Below are 27,700 nucleotides of genomic sequence, written 5' to 3'. Positions count from 1 at the left end.
CGTTGATGTTAATAGGGCTAGCAGATGACAGAAACTCAAGAATAACTCTTGCTCTAAGCTTGCTAACCATCTCCTTTTTCTCCAAACTGGAGACATAGGACAGAGACAGAACAGTGTATTTGGAGAAGCCTCCTGACAGGGCCCGAGAGCAGCAAAGAGCCTCAGTAGCCTGAAGTCAAAGTTGGCTTACTCTGCCCCATCCTTGAGCGTTATGTGGCTGCCAGATACAGTGGGACACCAGCATCCATGATCCCCTGTTGACCCTACAACCAAAGCCACACCATGCCTACCCCAGTAATATGAAGTTACAGATAAAAACAAAGATGGAACAAAGGCCTTCCTACTGATTGGGGAAATCTTTACCTGCCTTGCCACAACATGGAAGGCAAAACTCACTGGGGCAGGTCAAGAACAGGGGCCCAAATTACCTACATCACCCAAGTCACTACTACCTTGGCTCCAGAGCACTCTGGGACATCAGCACAGAGGAGTAGCTCACTCACCACAGGGGATGGTTTTTGGTTGCCAGGTGGGTGTCGCAGTTCCTGAGAGCTAGTTTCTTCTGGGCAAAAGAAAGGGAAAAGAGCCAATTTGCTTTATTTATTTCATAATATTTTAATATTTTATCCCCAAAGCAGCTGTCCGGACTTGGAAAAACTCCAGGAAAGGTCTTCTTGTCCCACAAATCCTACTGAACCCAACTCTATGCTGCTGAGCACTGGCATTCCCAAGGTGGCAATTCAAAGGTAAGCCAATGCTGAGGTGAATGTGAGTGTTGAAGGCTAACTGGTCAGTCTCTGCTGTTCTCAAAATACTTTTGCTGCCAATATACTGCAACACTGGGGACAAGTTAACCAAGAAGAAGCCTGCCTTTCCTCCTGGACAGGAAGGCACTTACTCTTTGCCCACCATCCTCCTCAGCTTTTCTACTTGTGACATCAGAGTGCAGAGCCTCATTCAAGAGGACACTCACTGCCCTGAATTCAGAGATGGGAAAAACCCACCTCAGCCTCTACCATTCTGCCCAGCATAACAAGGTCCTGCATCATCTCAAACAGTCACCATGACTTTGCTCACTTTGTGCAAAATGAGGAGAGGGGAGGAAGCATGCTATAGTCTAGCAAATTGTGCCAAGGGAGGTGTCCTGGACACTGAGCCAGGTTTAAATCTCACCATTCATCATTATACACCTTTGTGTTCCATTCTCCTCTTTAAACTTCGCTCCGTGCATGTACTGGTTGTCTGGTATTACACACCTACAGCCTTTCTCATTACTGCTGAGCTAAACATACTCAGTTGCTCTGTCCAAGACAACTCCCTGCTCTCCTCTACATTTATATTCCCATTCTGCCACACCAGCAGATAAAGCCACATGATGGATGTTCTCAGCACTGAAGGAAATAATTTTGGCATGCATTCACAGCTAAGGCAGCATAAAACCCCGTCACTCTGCACCTACCAATGGCAAAGGAATCCAAGGCATCCAGAGACCCTCTGCTTGTCCCAAAGGAGTCCAGGGCATCGAGCCGTGTGTCTGTGTAGGGAAGCAGATCCAGGGAATCCAGCGAATCTAAAGTAGAGCCGCCACTTCCTCCTGGTGGGGCCTCGAAGGCATCCAGGACAGAGGAGGAGGAGAGCTGCTTGGTGGGATCCATCACCAGGCCAAAGGAGGCGGGTGGCAGAGGGGTGGAGACAGGGATGCTGGCTGTCACGACTGGAGGCAGCAGCGGAGTTCCCCCCGGAAACACAGGAATCAACTGGGGCATCTCAGTTGGCAGATTGGCAGGAATGGTGCCCTGGACCAGAGACTTCGGGGAATCAGGAAGGAGGAGGATAAACAGCACATTAGGAATGAAGAGTAGAGGCTTAAATCTGCTGTCCTAGTTTTGGCTGGCACAGAGTTAATTTTCTTCTTAGTAGTTGGTACAGTGCCGTGTTTTGGATTTAGCATGAGAAAAATGCTGATAATAAACTGGTATTTTGGTTGTTGCTAGGTTGTGCTTACTCTAAGTCAAGGACTTTTCAGTTTCTCATGCTCTGCCAGCAAGCAGATGCACAAGAAGCTGCGGGAGAGCATGGTCAGGACAGCTGATCTGAACAAGCCAAAGGGATATTTCATACCACAAAACATCATGCCCAGTATATAAACTAGGGAGACTAGATCAGAAGCCACCAGTTGCTACTCAGGGATGGGATGGGCATTGGTCAGTGGGTGGGAAGCAACTGGATTATGCATCACTTCATTCTTTTGGGTTTTATTCCTCCCTCTCTCTCTCCTTTTCTATTATTATTATTATTATTTTTATTATCATATTTTATTTTGTTTCAATTATTAAACTATTCTTATCTTAAACTACAAGTTTGGATTTTTGATTTTTTTTCATTATCCTCCCCATCGGGGAAGGGGCAGGGGGAAAGTGAGTGAGCAGCTGCATGGTACTTAGTTGCTGACTGGGGCTAAACCATGACAACAGAGAGCAACAGGCTCCCACTGAGGTGCGTGCTATACTATCTGAAGCAAAAGGATACCTGGCAGCTCAGTCCACCACAGACCTTCCAATCTATCTATACTGCAAACAGTCTGGACCAAGATCCCTGAGGAGGTGTTGGGCTACCTGAGCTCATCAGTCTGCAAGGCAGAGCCCTGTGCTGGGCACTTAAACCAGCTCAGGTTGAGAAACAGTGCAGCTGAGTACACACTGCACTGAGGTCAGGGTAACAACCATGACTTGTGGCACCTCCCATCAGGGCTTTTTGGCTCAGAGGCATCCAACGTGAATGTGATTATACTGCCTCCAGACCTAAGCTGGCTCACATAAAATCAGCAACACTGGTAAATAAAATCTAACATAAGTATGAATACAGACTGCGTCTGCAGCTTCCAGACCTGTTCAAAGAGCATAGGCTGAATGCAGCCTGCACAAAATACAAGAACCTTAGAGCATGGCCACTGTACAAAATACATCCATCATTCCTGCTTCACCCCACTCATTTCTACCCTCAGACCTGCTTCAACTCCTCGACACCAGAGGCCAGGTGGAAGGAAATGTCCGGGGAAGGCTACCTAGGGTACATTTTGAGAGGTAGCTCCATGAAGTTGCACACGGCAAAACAGGCTTGGAGGAGGGCTCTTCAGATACTCACAAGCCACTTGCAGAAATAAAGGAAGTAATGAATGGGTTTTGCCAGAGGAAGAGCTAGGAGAAAACAATTACAAACAGAGAGAGGCAGCATGCATATCCTCATGCTCCAAGGACATATTTGGAACAAGAAGCAGGGGACCCATGCAGTGCCAACTCTTACTAGAGGGTATGGTGACCCTTCAGCAAGGGAGTCCAGGAGGGAGTCCAGTTCTTCCCCAATGATGTCCCCATCTGTGAAGTCCTCCACGCTCTCAGGCACTGGCAAAGGTACACAGTCTGGAGATGGGAGTAAGCTGGCAGCAGGGAGCGAGGTAGGCAAGCCCTTTGCATCTGCGTCAGAGGGCAAAGGGGCCAGCCCATCATTCACAGGGATGGAGGCGGCCAAAGGAGCCGGGAGGCACTGCAGGTCCATAGCGCAGTCTGTGATGAGAGAGAAACAGAGCCAGTCACCAGGAGAGCCTCTTGCAGGAAGCAAGCAGAGCACAGCCTGGCAAAAACAATATTGTACAACTCCACAAATCACAAAAACGAAGTATGCCAATTTTTTGAGAGGAGAGGCTCTAGTCTGAAGAGTACTTGCCCTTTCATTTTTGTTCCCGTTCTCCAATGGTTCACCAATAGCTGAAATACATTCTAAGGGCCAGTGCCCAGTCTGACTGTCGGGATTTGGCAAGCAGTACAGTAACCAGGAACAACACAAAACCTGTGGCTGAGCAGTTACTGAGTTCACTACAGCCAGGACTAAAGGCCAGGGGCACATAATCCAATTTCTCTATAAGCCACCACCTGGTGTTTTCTTTAATGTTCCTCACTAATGCATTTGGCAGAGATCACTGCCTTCTCTAGTCCTTGGAGCTTTGATATCCCAGCTGAAAGCCTGCTTACTCACATACACCCTCTCTAAAAACCCAGGCCTCCTAAACAGCAGAAGATAAAAAACACAAGGCCCTGCTGAGAAGAGAGTCGGAGACTGAGTGCTCAGATCACGTTATGCTATCAACATGTCCCCAGAAATCCCCATCAGACTCACTCAGCTGTCTTTACCCAGGTAAATTCCCTGCTCATGAGTCCTTCCTGATGTCTGTAGCTGGGAGGTGGCTGCCCATACTCCCCCTCAACACGTGAGCAGCAAACATCCCCTTGGGAACTTGTGAGAGCCAGGAGAGAGGCAGTGATTTTCCCTAAGGCTTCTTTCCCTCTCCAGTACACTACTGAAATGGTAAGATGTTCCCATCATGCAATATAAACCTCTGTTAAATGAAGTTAAGTTACAAGCACATATTTTTCAAAGAAGAGCATTTTATTCTCAAAAAAATTAAAGGTTAAAAAAAAGTTCAAATGTTAGAAATTTGGAAAATGCAGTATTACATTTGCAGTTCTCAAACCAAGCACCCAAACTACCTTAATTCTGCCCCTGTGTAGATGTCCTGGAATAAAAGAAAAGAAATAAGACAAAGATGCTACCTTCGCCACCCACATCCCAGAGGCTGCACTGTAGCTGCAATGGTCTAAGGCTATAAGCAAGGCAAAGTTTGGAAGGAGAGACAATAACTTTTATTAGAAAGACTGATAAGTTTGGGAAAGAAACTAAACAAGCTTTGGAGACACAAAACTTGATCCAGCAAGAAATGCCTCCTGTCTGCTCACTCAGCCCCCACAAGAACTTGGCCATCCCTTAGTAACTGGGACTGGGTGAGTGAGCCCTGTTACTGTATCTCCAGCGCGTGTTCAGTGACGGAGGAATGTGGTGGTGCCTTTCTTAGAGAGCTCAGCAAATAACCAATTGCAGCAAACCCCCAAGTCCTGAACAAAACAACAGCAGAGACAACACATACAGGCAGGCCCCCTTATCTCTAGCCCCACCAGGAGCACAGCACCACCCATTGCAACCTTTCCTCCAGCATTTGTTGTGAGTGGTCCACATGGATGGACCACAGCAAAGGTCACTGTACAAGGCACTGGAGGCCAAGCTGTGATAAAAGGCAGGGAAAGCAGGGGGAAGTGGCAAGGAACAGACTCAGGTACCCTCTCCACATCCTCAAGCATGTCACTGAAAGAACACACATGTTGTACCTTATCCTTATGGGATCCAACACAAGCTTTCAGTGCTGCAGCTGAATACATTTCCCACAGGCAGCAGCTCAAAGGCAGGCTGTATGTGTCCTTAGTTTTGCAACTGCCCCTCAGACCAGGCTCGGCTCCAAGCCCATGCCCCCTTTGCGATGACTTCTCTCGGCTCATGTCCCTTTTTGGTGCAGAACCCCCATCTGCACTAGGGAGCCAGCCATCCAGCTTCCCTCGGTGACGGCCTCATAGCTGGCAGCTCAGCCAGACTCCCTGCAGTACAAAGGGATGGCTTGCGCCTTCCCATTTTTCAGATGTTTAAATCTGGAGTACTGTCAAGATCCCTGCAGAGGCCAACAAGAAGTTCAGAACACGCTGGAAGGGATAGGGACACATTCAGCAGGGAGCAAAAGGGTTCACGATGACAGGGCCCCAAAGGATCCAGCAGTTCAGACCTTCTCTGAGGAATGAATGAGGCTCTCCAGTTTCCATTCAGACTGGGAAGCAGAGAAAAGAAGTCCTCACACATCCTAAGAGGCCCCAAATCCAGAAAAGCTGAATGCACAACCAAAAGGCAGAGAATAACATGGGACCCCCCAGAGCACAGTGCATGTGAAGGGCAAGGAGAAGAGCAGGGACCAACAGGTTCCACTACTTGCAAGGAGCAGAGGGGAGATGCCTGCTCCCCTCTCTCTGACCACCCCTGTCATTCCTTCAGCCACTTCCTCCCACTCTCCTCTGTCCAATCTTTTTTCCTATCTCTCCTTTCCCATTCCTGCTTTCCTCAGGACACCCCATCTGCTGACCTTACCAGCCACGATACCCATATTTCATGTACTCTCCTTACAGAAAGCTCATGCACTTCCTGCATTCACCTAATGTTTGCTCCATCTTCAAAAAATAAAACAGCTTTCTTTGAAGAGTAGCTCACAGATACACACCCCCCCTCCTGATTTCTGCCACTGCCATGACACTAAGCTCCAGGTATTTATTATAAGCTCAGTGAGGGTCTTGTCTATATGCTCCCACGAACCAAGTCTCAAACCAAGCCCTCCCATCTGGCAGCTTCTCTGGCCATACACCTGTCTGACCCAGAGGGGCAAGTACAGAGTTTTCAAAAGCCCAGTTTCTAGCTCCACTTCCCCAAACAGCAGTGGTTCCCTAGTGCATTAGCTAGCCAAAGGCCATACTGAGCCAGATCTGAGCCACGATCTCTGCGGAACAGGCTGAGTTAATCAGATCACTTCAAGCAAAACATGGAGGAAAGGGCTTGAAGAGTTTGGATCTCAAAACCAAACCAAACCGACAACAAAAAAACCCCCTGCTAAAAAAGCTTTGAATCTGAAATTCTCAGGGTTCCCAGCACCCACAGCCCTCCTGGTGGCACACCACTCTCAGGGCAGTGGGATAACACATAATTCCAGTGCTTTTGAAAAGGTTTCCTAGCAGTAAAGGCTTTGTCTGCCTGAACTGCAGCAAAGGTGGCATGCTGCTCTTAACACAAATCCTAATTAGATAAAGAGCTTACTGGACGCAGTCACTCTGTACTCTATAGTAGGAGTCCAGTTCATTTCAGCACTGCAAGATAATGTGAAAAAGTCTCCTTAATTCACAGAACTGGGTCTCATGATCACATGTAGCATTCAGCTGCTGAACTGGCATTCAACAGAAAACTAACATGTTTCTGAAAGCACCTTAATGATGAAATTAGTTTCTTTCTATAAAAAGAGCCATCGCAGTGGTAAGTCCTCACACTTACCCTCACACACAGGTAAGTGTGTTCCTTACCTTTTGAAGGAACAAAGAGGGATGTGCTCAGAGGCACAAGCTCAGTGCTCCAGCACACAACAAAGGGCAACACACTTAGCAAGCCTTTCTACAGGGGCAGAGTTAAGGTCACTTGTTTCACAGCATGAGAAAAGCAACCTTGTTAGCCCTCCTTCTGCTCCTCCTGGGTGCCTAACCCTGAACTCAGCTCTCCCTGGTCCCTCCCAACTCCTTTTGTTTTCAATTGCTCCACCTCAACATCTTGGAGTACAATACACAGTCAAAGCACAGGCAGTGCCTACAACCTTAACTTCACTTTATCTGGACTGTTTTGTTTGGGAGCAGAGCTTCAGAAGCTTTGCCAAGCTTCAAGAAAGCACAATTGGAGAGAGCTGTGTACCTCAGCAGACCCTTTTAATTCCCAGATGTGTCTCTCACTGGGCCTGGCCTTTTCTGCAGAAAAAACATTCCTGCTTTCCACCACCTTTCCCTCTTCCTTGTTACCAAAGCCAGGAGTGTGCAGAAGAGACACAAATGCAGGGATGAACCTCTCAGGCCTGCCAGTCTAGTCACATACCTTTCTGAAGCCACAAAAATCTGAGAAGAGGGATATTTTTACCTGTTTCGATGTCATCTATCGAACCCAATCCATTGGAAGCGGTCTGCAAAGAGGATGTAGGAAAGGGGAGAGAAAAATATTGTGATAAATGAATCTTTAAACAGATATCCACACTTCACAGATGAGATTCTTTACTACTACTAAATGCATATGACCCCTTCTTTTCCTCTATGGCTTCTTTCCTTGCTAGTGCAGTAAAGGCAATGAACTTTAAGAGGCCATTAATCCAAGGAACCTATTCGTTTTCACCTTCATCGGTGTACAAACCATTTTGCTGCAAAGGAATACCATCCCTGCACAATATCCAACCATTTGAATAAATCCATACATAGAGTAGGGTTTTTCATGTGTGGGTGAGAGTACTGTGTCCCAAGTCCCAGGATGCATCAACTGGTCAGCCCACAGCATGGGAGAGCCGATTAGCCTGATCTTATGCAACGTTCCTTTTCTTAGTTCACATATTTTGCGATCTAAAAACCACAAACTTTTACAGCAAACTCAAAACAGGAAAATGTTTCCGCCAAGACAACTGCTGACTTGGAGTTCCAGGCAAGAAATAAATTGAGTCCATATTTTACAGAAACATAAACAGAGGTAAGTACGTGTGCCTTTAGCTTAAACTTAAAAAGGTACAAGTGAAGCATTTGTCTTGAGATATTGCATCTACTACAATAGTTTTTGCACTACTTTCAATTCTTGCAAAAGGAAAGATTTTCAAATTAAAAACTAGGCACAACCATTAAAGAAAGCTGACTGGCCTTCATAGAAAGACTTGAAGGCAAGGCACTGAAGCATGAGAGGTAAACTAATTCTTTAGTATCCCACCTTATTGTACAAAATTACAATGTTTACAGTTTTATTGTTTGTTTGCTTTAAGGAGCAGTGTGAGCTACCAAACAGCCTGTAAAAACAGCAAGTGTTTAGTTTGGGTTTTTTTTACCCAGTGTTAGAACAATGAAATCTGCAATTTCTTATATTTTACCTTAGCATTTGTACAGTGCCCTGGTCACCTGGACGTGCCAGGACAGTACAAAGAGTACATAAACTGTGTATGTACCTCTCTCAGTACATCACAGCATTTAATTTTGTATGTTTCTTCAGCAGTTGCACTTTCTGACTTTTACTTAGCACTGCTGTTAACTATATAAAAACCTGAAAATGAAAATTTATTTAAAATGCAAGAGAAAGCAAACATTCACAATAACTAAGCAAAACGACCATTTTCAGTAATCTAATTACTGACAACAAAAATGCTGTCACTAGAAATATTTTCAAAGAAATTAATTTCTTGAAAATATTCCTTAAAAGTGGAAAACTAATTAATACAGTTCAATCCTAAAAGATCATTATAAATTTGCATGTAAACAAAATGCAAAGCATTTTAGTAACACAATCCACAAAGATTAACAACCACAGGATGCAAACTCTACCTGGTTTGACAAATTGATTGATGTGCCATTACTGAGTAGTGAGAATGTTTCCAATTCCTGCTGCAAGGAAGAGAGAGGTTTTAGAGCAGAATTCAGCCCATGAATGCTCATAAACTAGGCAAAGCTGGGTTACAATAGAGTTTCCTTCCAGGCATTACCCCAAAATAAAAGCTACCCTAAAAGGCTTTGACACAAGGGTACATGTTTCTTAACACTAAAAAGGGACATAAATCTGTTCTGTACACCTCAAACATCCGACACAATCAGGAAGCAAAAAACTTCCCTGAGGAACAGAAGGTTGTTTCTTTTTATTAAGAAATTACTATTTTGGGAAGGCATTACAGCGCTGGAATGAAAGCTGGAAGTCAACACAAGAGATTGCAAAGTTATCAAAATACCAATCACTAAATTTCAAATAATAAAAAGTATTTCAGAGTTTTTAATTTTTATATTTCTCACATACAGGTGGTTTAAGCCCATCTCAACTGAGTAACATGACACCACCAAAAAAAGGCAGCAAGGCCAACACAGCGAACAGCTGCAAAAAGTATTTCTGCAAAAAGCTTCCCTTTCTTTGAGACAGAATCATTTGGGAGTGTTGAGAGCTGCTACAACATCAAGGAGTTTTTGTCAGGGTAGGCAAATCACATGTGAAGTTTGTTGGGGAAAGGATTAAAACGTTATAGCCAGATTTACCCAAAAGCTCTCTGCAAACTTAATGCCCACCAATCACTCCACTTCATATTACAAAGGTGCCCCTCTGGAGATGGAGCACCCTGGTTGATTAAGACACCACCGCGCATGGGGCCGAGGATGCGAATGAAAACGTCAGCCTCCACTACTTAGCCTATGTTCCCTACTTCTGACAACAAAATCCATGACCAAGGCAGCTTTATGGGAGAGCGCTAGCAGTGGCCTGACGCCCTCTAGCTCCATCGCAGGGTACACATTTAAACACCTACAGTACTCCAATTACAGCAGCAGTTCCTTGCAGAGCCAAGTTACAGATCCAGCCAACAGTGTTAACTAGTGGACCCAGGACTCGCTTTTTGTCTCCTTTCCTGGGATCTGACCAGACGTGTACCTGCTGCTCTCCCAAAGTGCAGGCCTTTCCTCCACCACGAAGTGTACACAGCCTAGCAGCCTGCAAGAGGGTTGGCAGGGTGGTGTACATGTGCCTGTAACTGCAGAGCAGCACCTCCTACTTCTGCAAAAGTAAATCTGCACGAGCCAAAGGATACCCTCTAACTAAAAAGAAGTCATACCTGAGGTCTTTTGTATGCTTTTCGAACCCTCAGTCCCAGCTTCTGGGCAAGTTCCTGTCCCAGTTGTGTGACGCTTTCATCCTGGGGATAAAACCATTGACAGGACACTTTCAGTTTTGTGGCACACAGAATGAAATAAAGAGGAAAGCAGTTATGCACACTGGGCTGCACCAAGAAGCCTCAATTTTTTTAGACAGCAGCAGGTGGGCAATTCCCAGAGCAGCCCTAGGAGAGTCCAGGCAGACCTCAGCCTTCTTGTCATTGAGTCCTGCCAAGATGCTGCAGTTGCACCAAGAGCTCTGCCCTACACTCTGCAGAAGTCCAGAGTGAATATTCAATGCTGCAGAAGATCAGAATCAAATATCTGCTTCCAAAAAAGCACCCACTCTGCAAAAGCAGGGTTTATGAGTCCTGCTGGCAAGATGGCTGGAAGAGCTGCCAAGGCTGGCTGCTAGGGGCTGATGCAGCTTCTTCAAGGTCTCCATGCCTGGGAAGGAGCCTGCATGTCTTCCCTCTCTGCTAGCTGCAGAGTTAATAATCAGTTTTGATATGCAGACTATATTCACTAGCCTGTTTTACTTGTTTGTTTGTTTCTTTGTTTTTAAAGCTGAAACCAAGTCTCAGTTTCCAACTTACTAGCTAGAAGGCATTTTCACTGTCTTCAGCTCCAGTGAAACTGCCTCAGCTTAGTCAAGCAGATCCTTTAGCTTTCCTCACTGTGTGCCATTTACCACCCTCCCTGCCCAGTGCCCATGCCCACTCACACACTACCATGGGCTTTCTGCCCACAACCTTCTTAACTTATACCAGCAACTGTTTCCTTCTGCTTTCCTCTCTCTCCCTGTTCACAAAAATATTAGAGTACTTTAAAAGTTTCTTCGAAGAAGAAAAAAGTATCTGCCCAACCTATTGTGATATCCCTCTACATTCCAACATTTCCCCCCTCATCTCCAATCTTCTCTCTACTTGCCATGCTGGTCTTTCCAATCTCCTTCTCTGTGCAGGTTCAGTCCCTTCCCTTTCAACACATGACAAGCCTCTGGTTCTTCCAGCCCACACTATCACTAACTTTTCCCTTCAATTTGGAGTGCCATGTTTTGATTGTATGCACTCCCCCACACCCTCAACATGAGTTGTCACCGTCTTCTCTGAACTCAGTGAAGACAAAATCTAACCTCTCCATTTCCTCTTCTAAAACACCCCATACCATACAAAAAAAAGCATATCACAGAGGAGTATTAATTTCACCATGCTGAGAACTTCTGCAAACTAACAGCACTGAGTATCGGCACCCAGAAATAAGTTAACTCTGCTAGACAATGAGTCAACTGAGTGGCAGACCCTTCATCAGTGAAGTTTAAAGACAGGCTCTGTTTTGACAACAAAGTTCTCAGCAATGACAGCAATGCAAGATGGAACTATCCATGTGCTCCAGAGGGTAATGGAAACAAGAGTGAGATGATGACTTGTCTTTGATGCAGAGAAAGCCTATGATTTCTGTTAATCAGGTAATAAGAAAATGGGGTATGCTAATTTACAAGATTCAATTGTTTAGAATAGAGAATGCAGATCATTCAATATGGAGTTTATTAGGCTGAACTGTCCTGCCACAGAGAAGTTTGATAAACTGTAGACCACAATGATTGTAATGATAATAATGGGAGCTATGTAATCATAACTATATGGTTAAAAACTAAATTAAATTAAGTGACTCAACTGCAATGTGAAATATAGGCAGATATGGCTTTATGTAAACACATACATTAGATGCTTTTGTTAATAAAAGGGCTTGTTTAAAAAACAGTTCTTCATCCCCAAACATGATACCTTCAGTATGTTTTGGTCACCCTGTTCTGCCAAGTCAAAGAAACTAGAATTTGCAAACTATACAAAAGGAATTACTACCTGCTAACAAGACTTTCAAAGACTGATTCTATAACATAATAATAAAGGAAAGTTAACTTCTCGTGTGGAGGTAGATGCATTTTTCTTGTAATAGCATTACAGTGATGGATCAGAACCAAATTTAGCAAAGTTAACCAGTGCTTACTAGAACCTGTGTAATCAGTCTGGTTTCCTGTTCAATATTTGGCCTAAGATGATGCTCAACAAAAGCATTATCAGGAAAATATTTAGGTCCTAGTATATGCAAATAGTTCCCTTTGCATGCAAAAATTTACATACCTGTGAACATAAAAATAACTATGACATGTGATGTCAAGGACAGTTTTGCATGTTCCTCAAGAAATAAAAAGCTTTTTCAGCTTGCCTTAGCAATGAGTAAGTAAACCGTGAGACATTTTTATCCAAAACAGGAAAACTATACGTTTTCCTTCCAAAGCTCCAATTCCCATTCGTCCCATGCTCCTAGCCATTCCCATTAGAGATATAAAAGCAGCCAATTAAAACATTCTTATGGTCTCAGTTCACATTTTGTTAGGGTAGGGTTTTGCTCTTCACAAACAGGCCACTGAACCTGCTGTCACTAACCGGTGTCTCTGGCTGGCACTATCTTTAGAAGTGACTTGGACTGAAGAAACATGGGAGGACAAACATCTTTGAATCAGAGAGACAGAATTTCTGAGCATAAGCATGCTCTCAGGAACAGCCAAGCTTCCTCTTCCACTGTCCCCTGGCCTCACACTAAGCATGTTGCAGAGAGGAAGGTTGTGAGCCACAATACTCAAGCTGAGTTGTACGTCAAAAACTTACATGTGGGAGGGACAGCAAGCATCGGCTATTGCACTCATACGCTTCTTTGTGTCTTCCAAGCTCATTTAAGGAGCGGGCTTTCCGGAATAGCGCTCGTATGTTCTCCTTGTCAAGACTTAAAGCCTTCTCGCTGTCTTCCAGTGCCTTCTCATACAATCCCTGCATGAGGGAGACCACCTGGAGTCAGATGTGGCACAGCAGACTAACTCCTCCTTGTGTGTGAATACAAACGTTCTATCTCTCAGCAGAAAACTCCCAGGAATATAAATGGCAGTTGGAAGTACATATTTATTACCTCATGCACCAACCACTGTACAAACACACCTACATCAACAGAACATTTTGTTAAATCTTGCAAACCTCAAAACACTTCAAAGTCAGTGAATGACAGAACTAAGGCTGCTTGAGCAACCTTATCTTCTCTCCCCCTCTACCTTGGGCATGTTACACTTGGTACTCTTTAATTATGTGACCACTTGCTAATTTTCAGGGGACTCAGCCTCATTATGAACAGGATGGACCTGCTCTGGGGTTGTGCCATAAAGGAAAGCTGTTATATGTCTTAGTAAAATGGAAGCCTTTTAGAGCCTGAGATTTCAGAATCTTCTCCATGTGTGTGCTGAAATTTCTTTCAAGACCCAAAGCCTTCTTACTATCTTCCAGTGCCTACTTGAGGAGGCAGGAGCCTCCAGAGCAATACTCAGTGTTCCAGAGAAATGCTTGCTCAGCGCTGGAAGATACGGGATTGTACTAACTCCTCACCAGTGTGGACCAGAACTGCACTGTCAGTACCTTAGGCCTGACCCCATCTCCATCACATCCTTCCTCTGGTCTCGCAAGACACAGTGAAATAGTGGGGTGATATCAGTGTTTTCTGTGTGTCGTCATCTCCTTCAGTGTTCGACCAGGGAGCGGACAAAACCAACTGAAATCCCTCCTGACATCTTTTCCAACTGCACAGCACTGCAACTGTGATGTCCTCCCTGGCTCCTGAGGATGACTTGGGAAGGCACTCACCATGGCAAAGTAGCAGGCAGCTCGGTTGACATGTAGCTTGCAGAGAAGTTCCTTTGGGATGGTCACCTCGTCAGAGGCTGCATAATCTGCCACGTTCAGCCCTTCTACATATTGTACCAGCGAAAGCTTGAAATCCTTCTCTCGAAACAAATCATTGCCCTCTGCAAACAAGTTTCTCACCAGCTTCTGCAAAAAGGCCTGGGCAGCAGGGAGAGAACAAGTAGACAAGTGGGTATTCAGAGACAGGAGAGACTTCCCAATTTCCCATTCCTTTCCACATGTTTTAGCAAACTTCTTGCCCACTAAGATGCTCTTGCCTTCCCACCCTCATGTAAAACATCAATTTTTTTAGTAGAGGAGAATGATCCAGTCAAATCCCCATTCTTCTTGAACACTCAAGTGTCTTCTCCTTTCCCTGAAAGTTGTCATTGTCAGAACCTTAAAACTTTAAGTCACAGACAAATTGTGACAGACCATCCCACGTTCCTCACTTTTGGTATGTAAACTAATGGCTGTGCAACAGAACTGATCTTGCTATCCAGAGGGCTCCCAACCTCAGTAAACAAATTCTCCATTACCTCATAATCTTCTTGACTTAGGGGTAATGTGGACCTGAAAAAAAAGAAGAGAAAATACTCATGAAATAGGCATTCATGCAAACAAGGGCTTTTGTCTCATGAAGGAATCATCTTTCTGGTCCTGTGTTGATGATCTCAGTTACCGAACATTTTATCACTGAAAAGGCAGCCGAGGCAAAGAGAACACAGTTGGGGAGCATTAGACCATTATGCTCAGTAACAGTCACAGTGGTGCCAAGTGTTGGTCAGGTCTCAAAGGGACTTGAAACCAGAGGAATCTTATTCTCAGCTATTTTCTGTGCAATGTGTCTGTAACGTGTCTTCAATCATCTAAGAAACCACATCTTTGACAAGTCATGTGAGAGATTGTCAAGAAGAATACAAGTGTATTTTATGTGCATCTGGTTGCAATGAGAGGAACCAGATTGGCACTCCAAGACCTCCTCAAATCCTTTGTGAAACCAGAGACATACAGTGATACATGCACTTTCCTCTGCCTTAACTTAGCCACATGCCTTTGGGTCTACCCCACAAAAGGAAGGGAGAAAACAATGCAGGTTTAGGAGGCTATTTAACTCCAGCTCTGTTGGCCAAGGCTGTGCCACAAAACTGGCAGTGCTTGTGTGAGTAACACCTACCCCACAACAGCACTGAGACTTACGAGAAAGGTTCTGTTCTTCAAATTGGACCATCCAAGTAATTCAGGTTTGGTCCCCATATATTTATTTTTCCTCCTCAAGGAGAAATCAATAGGCTCTAGAGAAATCCTTAGCACCTTTCATAACCTTTCTCACCTGCAGTGCATACATGGTCTTACTGGTTACAGAATAAACTTTTTTTAGATTTCATCTGATCACCATCTACTCCTTAAAATTAAGTACAGGAAATGTCGTGGCTTTGGAAGAAACATTCATGCTGCTTATAAACTTCGGCTATCTCTTTTGCACCAGAACAAACCAACAAACAGCACTGCCCCCCGGTTCAGAGTTCAAGATACACCCCAGATGCATGAACAACACCTCAAATTTCTAAATTATTTTCTTCCTAAGAATCTTGTGCATTTTTGTAAATGCTACCAAAATAAACCTCACAATTGCCTCTCTGAAACTGAGTTATCAGCCCCATTTAGTCTCAGGTTGGAGTGAAAATATCATGGCCACACCACAGGATATAAATATCTAACATGGAAGATGTGGGGGTTTTTCCTACTGTAGAGGCACAGACTTCAGCCACACTAATTGTAGGATGCAAAGTAGTCTTAAGAAGAACACAAATCAATCTCACTACTCACCATGGAACCTGGACCTGAGTTGGAGGCCCTTGCTAACTCAAACATTGGAGGGGAAAAAATACTACTGTATTTTATAAGGAAGTACTTGGACTTTTAACTATTACATAAGCAACCACTTCAAGCTCTAGAAGGCCACATGATATTCACAGAAGAGTGACCTGAGGCATCTACCAGGCTAGCAACTGTAAAGGAGCCCAGGTAATCTGTTTCTCCCATAGACACCGTATGGGGTACCTAACAAGTTATTTACCTTGCTTTCCCCACGTACAGAGTTGCAACACTATCTCTCTTCCTAAGAAAGGTGGGATAACCTTGTTGAGAAAGCACTTGGAGATCTTCATGCTGAAGATGAAGTAGAAGGTCCAAGTATATTAGCATTATGCTGACTATAAAAATCATCCTGGAAATGCAATGGAGGGTAAAACCCAAGGAAATTAAAATGACAGAATTTAAAGCTTAGGGAGCTGGCAAGACAAGAAGCACCCTCAAAAATCACAGCAAAAATCCTCAGGACAGTATCTCTTTCCCATGCAGAAAACCCAAAGCAGTGAATAGGAAGAACTCAGTTCCTGCAATCCTCAATAGAAAGACAGCTGCCTCCAAATCCACAGGGAACACTGAGGTTGTCCACTTACTGAATGAACTGAAGTCCTTTCTCTATTTCTTGTTTTCTCTTCTGTCTCTCCATTATACTTGCTGTGGGGGAAGAAGAAAAAGAAACAACACAAAATGAGTCATTTTAGGTCTTGCTGGCAATTAAACAGCACAGTATTTTGTTTGTGCCTGAATTTACTACTAACAAAATGTTCCAGAGCAGATGCCCTGAACACCAAAGCCCGTGATTTATCCACATTACAGATACAGAACAGCAAGCAGCTCACTACCAAGTATCTGCTTTTTCTCACATGCCACTGATAGGATACATGGGCAAAGAGGAATTACTTTAATTTGAGCTCTCTAGTTAGGCTGCCAGTACATAAAGCAATGGGAACCAACTGTTATCACGATCGCCTTCTAGGAAAAAGAAAAAAAACCCAACAACATTTTCTCTGCAGTGGCAGTTATTCCAGGAATTTGTGCTGAGACCCTCCCATGTAAGCAACTCTGTCGCAGTATTTACCTGGGACAGATTTAAACTGGTTTACTTCACAGCATATGAAACAAGTAATCTACATAAGGTGTACGGAGGAACATCACAAAGAGAGACAAAGGAAGGAGATGGAATTGCTTGCCATGGTCCACATAAAAGGGCAGCATTGAATCTATGCAATGAGGATTTCATGCTGAAAATCAGCAGGCTAGAGCAGTACAGACTAGGGAATACTCTTTTGGAGAGGGAAAGAGCCCCACTCTGCAGAGTTTTAAAGTTGGGGTGGGCAGTGCCTCAGGAAGGCTCAAGAGAGAGTTATCCACACTTAGAGACAACTGTGGGCACATAACTTTTCTGGTTTTGACCAAATCCAGTCTGATCTCTGCAAGCACAGACGAATAAGTAGTATGATGGAGCCATTTTGGAGTTATGACCTTTTTCTCACCTAAAACAGGCTTGAATCACATCATTAGATACATGAGCTTCATCCCTTGTAGTTTGGAAGCAAATTTTGGAATGGCTCCTCCCTGACCTTCCTCTAAGGTACACAGGTCTGTCACACAAGAAAAGAATAACAAAGGCAAGAAAAGATGGCACTTTGTGCCAAAATAGAGTTGCTAGTGACAGCAAATTTCACATCAAACCAGCTGCGACCACAAATGCTCAGTTTGAGGAACAGGAACTTGGGGACAAAAGCAGCAAGCAAAGAAACACTGAGATAAGGTGCAGATGAAGACACTGTGCCTTCTCAGCATGGGATTGCCTCTGAAGAGATCACGGTAAAAACTAATTTCTCTAACTCTCTACACTACAACAACTTGGAGAACACTATCACCCAGTTCCCTTAATTCCCTTCACCCACCATCCCTATCATTCTAAGATATCCTGCGGTATCTATGGCACATTCAGTCTGGAACGGGGTGAAGAGGCCTTTAAGGTACATAAAAATCAATCCTGACAACTCAGCAAGCCCTTATTGATTGTTCTCTGTGCCACACAAAATGTAGAATTGATACCTGCCCTTTACAAAGAAGGAGAGTCGGGGGAAGGGGGAAAGGCAGGAGTGAAAGAAAGTCCAGAAAAAAGTGGCAGCAGAAGGAAGCAAGAGCTTGAAAGTGACACTGTGCAGTTTGTAAGTCATCAGACATTACATTTGGGAGCAATCTGGTTCGAGCAGCAGGTAGAAGATTTTAAGCAGCTGCATTTGGAACAGGATGGGCAGCACAGGAAGAAAAGGAAAGCCAACTGACAAGGTGAGTTATGATCAGCATCTCTACAAAGGCTTTCAACAGAAGTGATGGAGAAGTGCTGGTATACTTCAGTACAACACCAACAGAAGGCCTGGAATGATTTATAAATACCCTGGATCATGAGCAATCAGGAAGAAACAAGGAAATTTAACAAGGAGACTGTGAGGTTAATATGACCACTAATGCTACAGGCAGACAGGCTTGAGGGGTAGAAAAAAAGACAGAGGCAATTCATTTGATATTTCTCCTTGTATGAGATTCTGCAAAAACAGATAAAGTAAGAGAGAACAGACAAGAGGAAGAGCAGCAGTAGGAACCATTTCCACATAGACAGCAGTGAAATACACAAAAGAGGACAGAGCAAACCCAGAGCACTGTAGAAGAACCTCAAAGCCCATCAGAGACAAGAGCAGGTAAAGTCACCACGGGAAATGACAAGAGACAAACTGGAAGGGGGAGAAGAGGAGGTAAAAGAGTCAAGTGGACCCTCACAAAGGCTCATGGGGAAAGCATGGGGAGGAAGGAGGGATTTCCAGCTGTCTGGTCCCTGAATAGGTCCCTGAAAGGCTTGAAGTGCTCCAAATACCCCCACTTTAGACTCCCACCTATTGCATCCTCTATTCATGGTCTAGGAGCTCCATTTCATCTGAGGTCCACGTATACTGCCTTGTCTGTGCTATACTGTGGGTGAACCTCTCCTCAGTTCTACCTCTAGGACAAACCTATGACCTGCACCACAGACAGCTTGTCTATGGTCCTGCACATTTCATGAAGCATTGTGTCTAAGAGCCCTTATTTTCCCGCACACCAAATCTGTCTGTCCAGACTCAAACCGTCAGCAGAATTGAAATCCAAAGTATTTATATCCTCACTCCATCTCCTACTGCTGGACTCACTGTTGGACCCTGGACCCAATTCACAATCTCATCTTCTTTGGGACTGTTGATGGAACGTTGCTACCAGCATCTAGTTCTGATTGCACTGTTCAGATATGATGGGACTGTACTCCAGTGAGTGACAGCTTTGCTGGTGACTGTCATCACCTTTGGCTACTCACTTGTCCTTCCATGGAGGAGCAGCCCTGCTCTTGCTGCTCCCTGAGCCATGAGCCATGCTGGAGAGAACAAAAGTCAGGGAAGTGAAGCAGCAGCCCACATATCTGATGAAAAGGGAGATTATTGGTGACTGTGGGGAGAGCAGTTGAACACTGGCTGGTCATCACAAAGTCAACGGCTGCATTCCAAAATGCTGTGGCACACCTTTACAATTGTGTATATCCACAAAACAAATCACCACCTGGAAAAGCTTCTGATACGCACAGTCTACTTCTGTTCCTGAGCTCAGCTTTTAAAACACTCTACAAGAAGCGAAGAAGAGATCAGTACCTGTTCTCACAGCTACCCTGACCCCACTGCTAAAACATCCCACACAGCAGGATGTGGGCATGTGTTACAATGAGAACTGATTACTGTTGCTTGCCCACAGAGCAGGGCATTCAAACACTACTGACCCAAACCTGGAGTGCAGCCAAAGCACTACAGGGAATGGCTCCAGAACGTCTCCTTTCTAGAGTTACCCAACACTTCTTGCATCCCAGAGCTCCCCTTCTGTTTTTTCTCTCCTCACTACCATTGCCACTGCATCCAGCATGAATAACTCCATCCTTGCTTCCTGTGGATGGCTGACCAACCTATTGCATCTCTGTAAGTCCCACAATGTGGCAATGGATTTGCCATATGCAGGATGGAAGAAGTCCTGTCAGAGATGGATTAGTGAAGAAAATGAGAGCAGTTCAAATGTTACAGAAACCGAAGTTTTTAAGGTGGTTTAAACAGGTTTTAAAATGGCTTTTACCTTTTTGCAGAGTCACTGATCTTCTTCCCAACATCCCCTGTGCTCCCACACAAGGTGTCCTGGGAAGGTGTCCTGAGATGTTTCCCACTGGCCTTTGTTAACCCCTTTCTATTGGCTGTTGACCCTTCACCTGATGTTTTTTTCTATGTGACCCTGAACTTGTGATTGGTCCCCTTTTGACCCTCCTGAAAGCCTTATAAACCCCTACCCCACAATAAACTTCCTCTTTCGTCCGTCCCTCCCTGGTGGTCTGTGTGCTCCTTGCGGGGTCGCAGGGCCACGTGCTGGGGCGGGGGGAAGGGCATTCACCTCGCAGGTAATGGGCTAGCAGCCTAAAGCCTGGAGGTCTCCCCCATTCCCACTAATCCGTCGGACCACAATACACGGCTACAGTTTGATCCTTGCTACAAAACTCTCATAAAAAACAACCCTCTGTGTTTACTGCATGCTGTTTACTCTCTGCAGTCCTACCCTCATCTTCAACAGTAAGTGTTCTTCAACCCAAAACCCTCCATTGCCTTCTTTAGACGTAAACCACAGGCCTGATCTCCCCTCTAGACTGTTGCTCTCTGATACTGCCCCACATTCCTCTCTCCCTGCAAGTGGATGACCAGCTTCCTCTGCTGAAGTTCTGTCATACATTCAGTCTTATGCCATGACTTTTCACATAAGACTCATCTCCTCATGGCAACACCCTCAAAATGTACACCACATGCTGCTGCCCCAACAACTTTTTGCACACCTCTCAGGAACAACTACTTTTCCCTTTCAATGTGACTCCACACCAGCACCCTCCTTCATGTTTGCAGACCCGTCCCCTGTCCTGCCTGCCCTGAATACTGCTGAAGGCTGCCATTCAGACTCCTTGTTTTGCTATTCACACTTCCTTCCCCACCACAGTAAACTCAGTCACTTATGTCTCCCCTCATCATTCCAGCCTCTCTGCCTGCTTCATTCAACCCTCGGACCAAGCTGCACACTCGTTACACTGGCAAATCCAACATGCAGCAAGCTATCCATATGTGCAACACTTCAGTTCTGCTGCACACCATACCACAGCTACTGCCTAATTAATTTTAAGCATAGAGCCTATTTAGCTTTTGTTTTCTCTGTCTTTTAAATATTTTTAGAAACACAGTAGAAAATATTTCATGAAGCATTTTGTCTAAGAGTCCCTTCCCCCCCCCCCCAAATCTGTCTGTCCAGACTTGTCTACTCAAATCACCAGCAGAATTCAAATCCAGAGTATTTATATCCCCACTACAAAGCTCTTATCCTTTCAGTCTGGAGACATTTATCCTCTCTGGTCCAGCATCTAGAGAGAACTTTATTCACAGTTTGTCAATGAGTTACAAACTATTTGCCAGACAGAAATAAAATGCTGCAGACAGGCAAAATTGTTTTCTTGTCTTCAGAAGAAAGCATGAGCCAATAAACTGGGTGCCTGAATCACAAACTGGGTAGATATGCTCTAGATAGGCAGATCGGTAGGGACACTATGAGATGAACAGAAAGATTTGTATTTACCTTATCAAGGACACAGGTGTTCATAACCCTGCCAGAGCTGAATTTGGACAAAGTTTTTCATACTGTATTTATGGGATGACAATGAGTTCACACTTGACTGACTTCCAGGCTTTGACTGTAACATTTCAGCCAGAAATAAATACACTGAAATGTAAGCGGCAGGTTGTAGAACTGAGACTGGAGCTTCCGAGGAAAAAGGCTCCAGGATGCACTGGTCTGCAACATGGGAGTTTTTCACTGGCTGCAGTTTGGCCACTTCAGTGGTGCAGCAGAATAGGTACCTGGGCACATGTCAAGCAAAGGACAACCTGCAAAGCCCATTACAAAATTGGGCTCTTGCTCACTCCTGCATCTGCTTTCTACCATGCCCCACTCCCTGGGTTTGAGTGCTTCTCACAGCCAACTGCTCTTGGATTCTCCACCATCACATTGTGTCCACCAGGCCTTACACCTCCATCCCTCCACACATCAGCCATCCCAAGGTACTTCCATGGCTGCCGTCTCACATCCCAGCACCCCACTAGTGCCACTGCTGCTGCGCAACACCACTGGGGTCATCGGGGTGCCACCAGCTTCACCCAGCAATATTCACTGCACCCAGTGAATGCAGAGCAAGGCAGTGACAGCCCCCTCACTCGTCGCTGAAAATAAAAGCAGTGACCATAAGTTTCCCCAGGAGGGGGACGGCAGTGGCAGCTAAAGCCTCAAGAAAACACCCCAGCCACTGACACCCCATTTTCTGTTCCCTTCAGCCTTGTGCTCCACACATAACACCCGCAGGTACCACAGGCCACCCTCCCTCCTGCCCCCACCGCAGCACAGCCAAGGAGCGAGGAGAGGGAGTTGGGGTGACACTGCCCGTCCCTCGGCCACTTGGTTTCGTGCCCACCTAGCTCGCACTCCTCTGCCTCATTTGTAAAACTAAGTCCCGGGGCTGTTTCCAACACACGCATGGCGCGCTCGCCTCCTCCCCCCACTGCCAGCACTAGGCCGCCGATCCCCGGCCTTGCGTAGAGGCCGCCACTGACAGAGGCGCCACCTCGCCCGGCCTGGGAGGAGAGGGGCCGGCGGCGCCTTCCGCGCCCCCGCGGCTCTGCCGGACGCCGGCATCCCAGCATCCCCACCACCCCGGCCCCGCTGGCAGGGGGCCCCCCCGGCGGGAGACCCCCAGGCTCCCCCGGGAAAAGGAAAAAAACACAAAAAAACCTTCTCCTCCCCCCCCCCCCCCCCCCCCCCCCACATCCGCCTAAATATAAATCACACATCTCCAGAAGTCTGGGAGGCGGCTTTAAGAGAAAGAAAAAAAAAAAAAAAAAACCCAAAAGAACCCCACCGAAATACCCTCAAAAAAACACAAACCGAACCCAAACCGCATAACGTCCCCTGCCACCCGGAAACTGTCCGAAACATTAAAGAATTAAAAACAAACAAAAACCACAGACAAAACCAAAACACAATTTTCTTATTTGATAAACTTTAGAAGCCCCTACGGAAGGTGCATCTAAAAAGCAATTCCACAAGGGCTTCTCTGCGGTTTCATGGGGTTTGTACCAAACAAGAGGGGGAAACTGCAGCCTAAATACAGACCAGAACACAGATCTCGAACCTACAAACCCCAAATAGGCACAAACGCGATTAATACTAAGTTTTCCATATAAACCCAGGGGCTTTTCTCCTAGCTATCCGATTTTAGACTACTACCACATTTTTTTCCAGGGGGTGGGATTAGGATGTCTGACAATTTTTTTTTTTTTTTGCAAACCCCATATTTTCGGCGGAAGAGGGGTTAGCTTCAAAATCTCACTCGTATTATTTCTCACTTTTTTTTTAATTTGCAATTACACAACGTTTCATCTATGTATTTACTGTCTGAAACCTTTACTTTCTAATGAAGCAACATCCAGATTTTCTTGTTTCTCAAGTCCACCGCTTTCTACATACACAAACACACACATACAGAATTGGTTTAAGACAAAAATAATCCCCCCAAAATAAAAATAAAGGACTCACCTCTCCTCGGGTTTTCCCCCCCACACTATGTGTAAACTTTCCTTGATAAATGGTATTGTATTACTAGAGATATTATTAATGTATTATTACTAGAAGTAATAATAATAGTAAGTGCTATTTAATTACAGAAGGCAGCATTCTGCTTCTGGATCGGCTGCCCCTGCAGCTCCCTCCATGTGCCTCCTGATCTCTTTACTTTCATTTCCAGGTCTCGCTCTCGCTCGCTCGCTCGCTCTCAGCTGCACCAGCAAGAGAAAATGCCTCTCTGCATATCCTCTGGGCCCTAGAGGCTACCGCTTTCCATTACAAAAATTCACAGATCTTTCCCTTGTGGCTGGTTTTGAGATTCCTTAAGGTGAATTAGGCTTAAAAAACAACAACAACAAAAGAAAAAAAAAAAAAACGGGAAAAACTCCCCCGATTCAGCAGTCGACTCTCCATTCTAATTTTAATGCAACATTTTTTTTCTTCCTGGTTGTCTTTGCTGATATAAAAAATACACCCCAAAAGAAAGAAAAGCTGTGTCTGCAGAGGGATTGCATGCATACGAGTGCAGCAATGAACTGCATTATGAGACACCCCCCAGAATTATCACATATGTGAAGCAGTGACCCTTTTGCCCACCCATATATGTTTGCTGGACAGGGGCCAGAGCCATTGCTTATGGCAGAGCAATTATCTGCTCCAGACAGACCTTACTTACTCCACCCTGCACTGCTGAGGGGGTTCTCTGTAAATAACATCTTCTGAAAACATAAATCTTTGGGTGGAAAGGAATACCCACTGCATGTGTGTGTGTGTATTAATATTATATTTTATACTGTTGCATATTATACAATCTACAAATATCCATAATATACATACACACATATATTACATATGTGCATATGCACTTATATTTTTATTTTTATATGCTATGTTATATTATATTTTATATTATTTTTGTTATTTCGTATTTTATATTTATGTGTACACATGTGAGTTTAGGCACTTTTTTGGAACCAGATTTTTGCCTTATTTTCATCCCAAATCCTGCAATATTTCCAGAAAATGAACTGAATCTCCACAGCCGTCCATGCCAGCAGAGCCCCAGGAACAGAGCTGCTAGTGAGAAGCAAAAGAGGCCCAGTGGCCCATGTTGTTATATCATGGGCAATGGTTGTGAAGACACAGATACACAGACCATCTTGGATAGGGAGATTCACTCATCCCTGCTCAGCTCCTCTATCACTAACTTAAAATAACTTTCTGAAATGAGTTTTATGATCAGCTCCCAGTAGAGCCTCCCTGGTAGAACAGGTTTTCCTGCCCCTAAAGGATTCTATCTACCATCAGGTTAATCATTTCCAGACTGACACTGGTTTAAATTACCAGCTTTTTTCCAATGTAATCAGTGACATGTTTACTCCTGAGTGTCTTACTTCTCTATTTACAGTGACCCACAAGAGTGTCACTTTGTGCTTTGCAGCTAAGCAACTCCAACAAGATTCAAAGGCAGGTAGAAGGTAACATCTGAAGTGTACTAAACTTGTTTAATATTTAAAACATGTTGAGCAGAAAAGGAAAGACTTTATTATACTGAGTAGAATTGGCTTTTGGCAGCTCTGTCAACACTGATAAATTTATGAAATATAGGCTGTGAATTGTATAATGTACCATATGACACTGGAGAACACTGTAAAATGCTCTTCACAATATTTTATCACAATGCACTTTTTTAAGATATTGATTATGATCCAAAGATTAAATCCATGGATAAGACAATATTTATTTTTATTATCTCTTCAGGAGATTTGTTACCCCTTATTTTTAGACAGTGACAGTGTGACAATAAGCGGAGTCTAACCAAGCTGGGCCTCTGGTAGAAGCTGCTGGGCAAAATGTACCTTAAATTACAAACCCTGTGGAGGGATAGTTTTGGGCAGAAGAAAGGTGGAGCAGGTCTGGTGAGAGAAAGTAAACACTGGGAGAGTTGATATGTCAGATCACAGTGGCAGCATAACAGAGCCATCATCAAATGAGTTACAGAGCCCAGGATACCTCAAACCCTGCAGCACCTCTGAAAGAAAATGACATCACAGCTGGATGAGAAGAGGAAAACTTAAGAGGAGCCCAGGAGAAAGAGGAACAAAACCAAAATGTACACACGATCAAGACTTATGCTGGAATAAGCACTAGTTTTTAATTCAAGAACATTAATTTTCAAGACTGCATTTTGAATTTAATGCCACATTGTACTTCCTTCCAGCCCAATTTGCTTTGCCTGTAAGACTGATAGGTGTTCTGCACGGCCATGATCCCGTATATACTGCTCCTCTCACGAAAAAACATCTTTCCTTAGTGGTTAATGAAGATTTTCACAGTTTGCCAGCATCATTATCGAGGTCTCATGTGCAGGTAGTCAGCAAGAGTCGAAACACCACAAATTCCTGCTACAAACTAGATATAGTTTGTATTACTTTGAAATTACTTTGATCTGTAAAGCTATTCTTTTAGGGGGAATGTATAGAATGTATAGAATCTATGCTACAGTGGCACAGTACACCTACATTCCAACATAGATCCACCTACAGTCAACAACTTTATTCTTGCCCCTCTGGCACAGGTAATTACCCAGTATTTGCGAGAATGACAGAGAAGGAAATCAGACGTATTTGATATGATCATGTTTATTGCTAAAAATCATGAGGAACTAATAACCAGTGCCAAATTTCTTGCTTATATTTTCTGGATTCAAGCTCTTTCTCAAGATCACACTTATTTATTGCCTCATCACCTCTGCATATTCAGGCAGCTTTATGCTTCTCACATACAACCATAGTCTAGTCAGTGCCTAAGTGCTTCTTAATTTTCTTCAGTTGCAAGAGAAACTCTTTATTATTTCTGAGGTAAATTTTGCTCTAGTTTTCTATCTGTTTGCTGTACCAGTTTATGGCTTTTATTCTTTAAGCTGCACAAAGAAACCTCACTGCTTTTTGTATTCCCCCAGAAGGAAAAAGGCCTACAATGGTCTTCCACCTCAGTGCAGTGTACCAAGTCACCCAGGGTCACCAACTACTGACATTCTTTTCTTGGGTCCATATAAGCATTCGCTGTTGCTTCTTAAAAGCATAGTTGGGAAATTTGTGAGAGACTGGAAAATGCCTCTTACAGTGTTTTCGGATCAAATGGCAGAATAAATCCTGCTTGTTACCCATCCCAATAGTGATCTCACCAGGTATCTGCCACCTGAAATGGTACCTACATTAGTGCCTATAAGTTGCAGCTCAGAGAGAAGGGACTGAGGTGCTGTGCAAATCTACTGCAGTAGCAGGCAAGTTTATGCACAGCTCACCTCACTTCATTGGATGTACTTTTGTTCGTATACTCAGAAAGAAAATGTCAAGCACAATGTACACATGGAGCTGTCATGCAAACCAATGCTTTTTGCATCCTTAAGCAGGAATGACTGTGCACTCCTGGGTGAAAGTGACAGCATGAGAGGACACAGACTTAAGCTGTGCCAGGGGAGGTTTATGTTGGACTGTAGGAGGAATTTCTCCACTGAAAGGGTGGTTAGACATTGGAATGGGCTGCCCAGAGAGATGGGGGAGTCACTGTCCCTGGAGGTGTTTAAGGAAAGATTGGATTTGGCAGTTAGTGCCGTGGTCTAGTTGACATGATGTTCAGTCATAGGTTGGACTCGATGATCTCAGAGGTCTTTTCCAACCTAATTGATCCTGTGATTCTGTGAAGCATCTTCTTCAGCAGAAAGGTCTGACAGTAACGCACAAGTACAAATTGATCTGCAGGGACCGGAAGGCACGCGTGTCCTTCTGCGGCATGCGGGAGCTCGCCGGGCGACAGCTTCTCGGGACGTGGGCTGTGGAAGGGGCGCGGGCACAGACTCACGTAGCCCTTCCAGGCCGGCGTGGCGGCCGCCACACCGGGCGCCGAGGGCAGGACTACACCTCCCGGCGTGCCCCGCGGCCGCCAGCCTACGCAGCCCCGCCCACGCGCCGCGCGGCGCGACAGGGCTGCGGTGAGGCGGAGGGGCGCGCCCCGTGACGTCAGGGCGCAGCAGCCAATCTCGGCGCGGGGAGC

At 44.8% G+C, this 27,700-nt stretch overlaps 1 protein-coding gene across 8 annotated transcripts in view; it reads right to left on the bottom strand.

Moving 5' to 3' along the window:
* The window catches only part of ZC3H7B (zinc finger CCCH-type containing 7B), a 47,892-nt gene extending 23,914 nt beyond the window's left edge, over positions 1-23,978 (bottom strand). Inside the window, exons 1-11 of one of the 8 annotated variants that reach the window (XM_027656091.1) lie at positions 23,618-23,978; positions 16,522-16,582; positions 14,596-14,629; positions 14,018-14,215; positions 13,001-13,159; positions 10,289-10,369; positions 9,024-9,083; positions 7,594-7,636; positions 3,304-3,563; positions 1,460-1,808; positions 504-562 (exon numbers count right to left, since the gene is read on the bottom strand). In XM_027656091.1, the coding sequence (XP_027511892.1) occupies positions 504-562; positions 1,460-1,808; positions 3,304-3,563; positions 7,594-7,636; positions 9,024-9,083; positions 10,289-10,369; positions 13,001-13,159; positions 14,018-14,215; positions 14,596-14,629; positions 16,522-16,574 (1,296 nt within the window). In that variant the 5' untranslated portion in view covers positions 16,575-16,582; positions 23,618-23,978. Of the gene's footprint in view, positions 1-503; positions 563-1,459; positions 1,809-3,303; positions 3,564-7,593; positions 7,637-9,023; positions 9,084-10,288; positions 10,370-13,000; positions 13,160-14,017; positions 14,216-14,595; positions 14,630-16,521; positions 16,583-17,421; positions 17,627-19,283; positions 19,390-22,496; positions 22,537-23,617 lie in introns of those variants that run through there. The other 7 variants (XM_027656107.1, XM_027656074.1, XM_027656117.1 and 4 more) reach the window with 7 other exon arrangements.
* Between the last annotated feature and the right edge of the window lie 3,722 nt (positions 23,979-27,700).

The sequence above is a fragment of the Corapipo altera genome, unplaced genomic scaffold, assembly GCF_003945725.1.
Source record: "Corapipo altera isolate COAL_440 unplaced genomic scaffold, ASM394572v1 1, whole genome shotgun sequence".
NCBI lineage: Eukaryota > Metazoa > Chordata > Aves > Passeriformes > Pipridae > Corapipo > Corapipo altera.
This window is presented reverse-complemented; position numbering and strand designations above follow the sequence as displayed.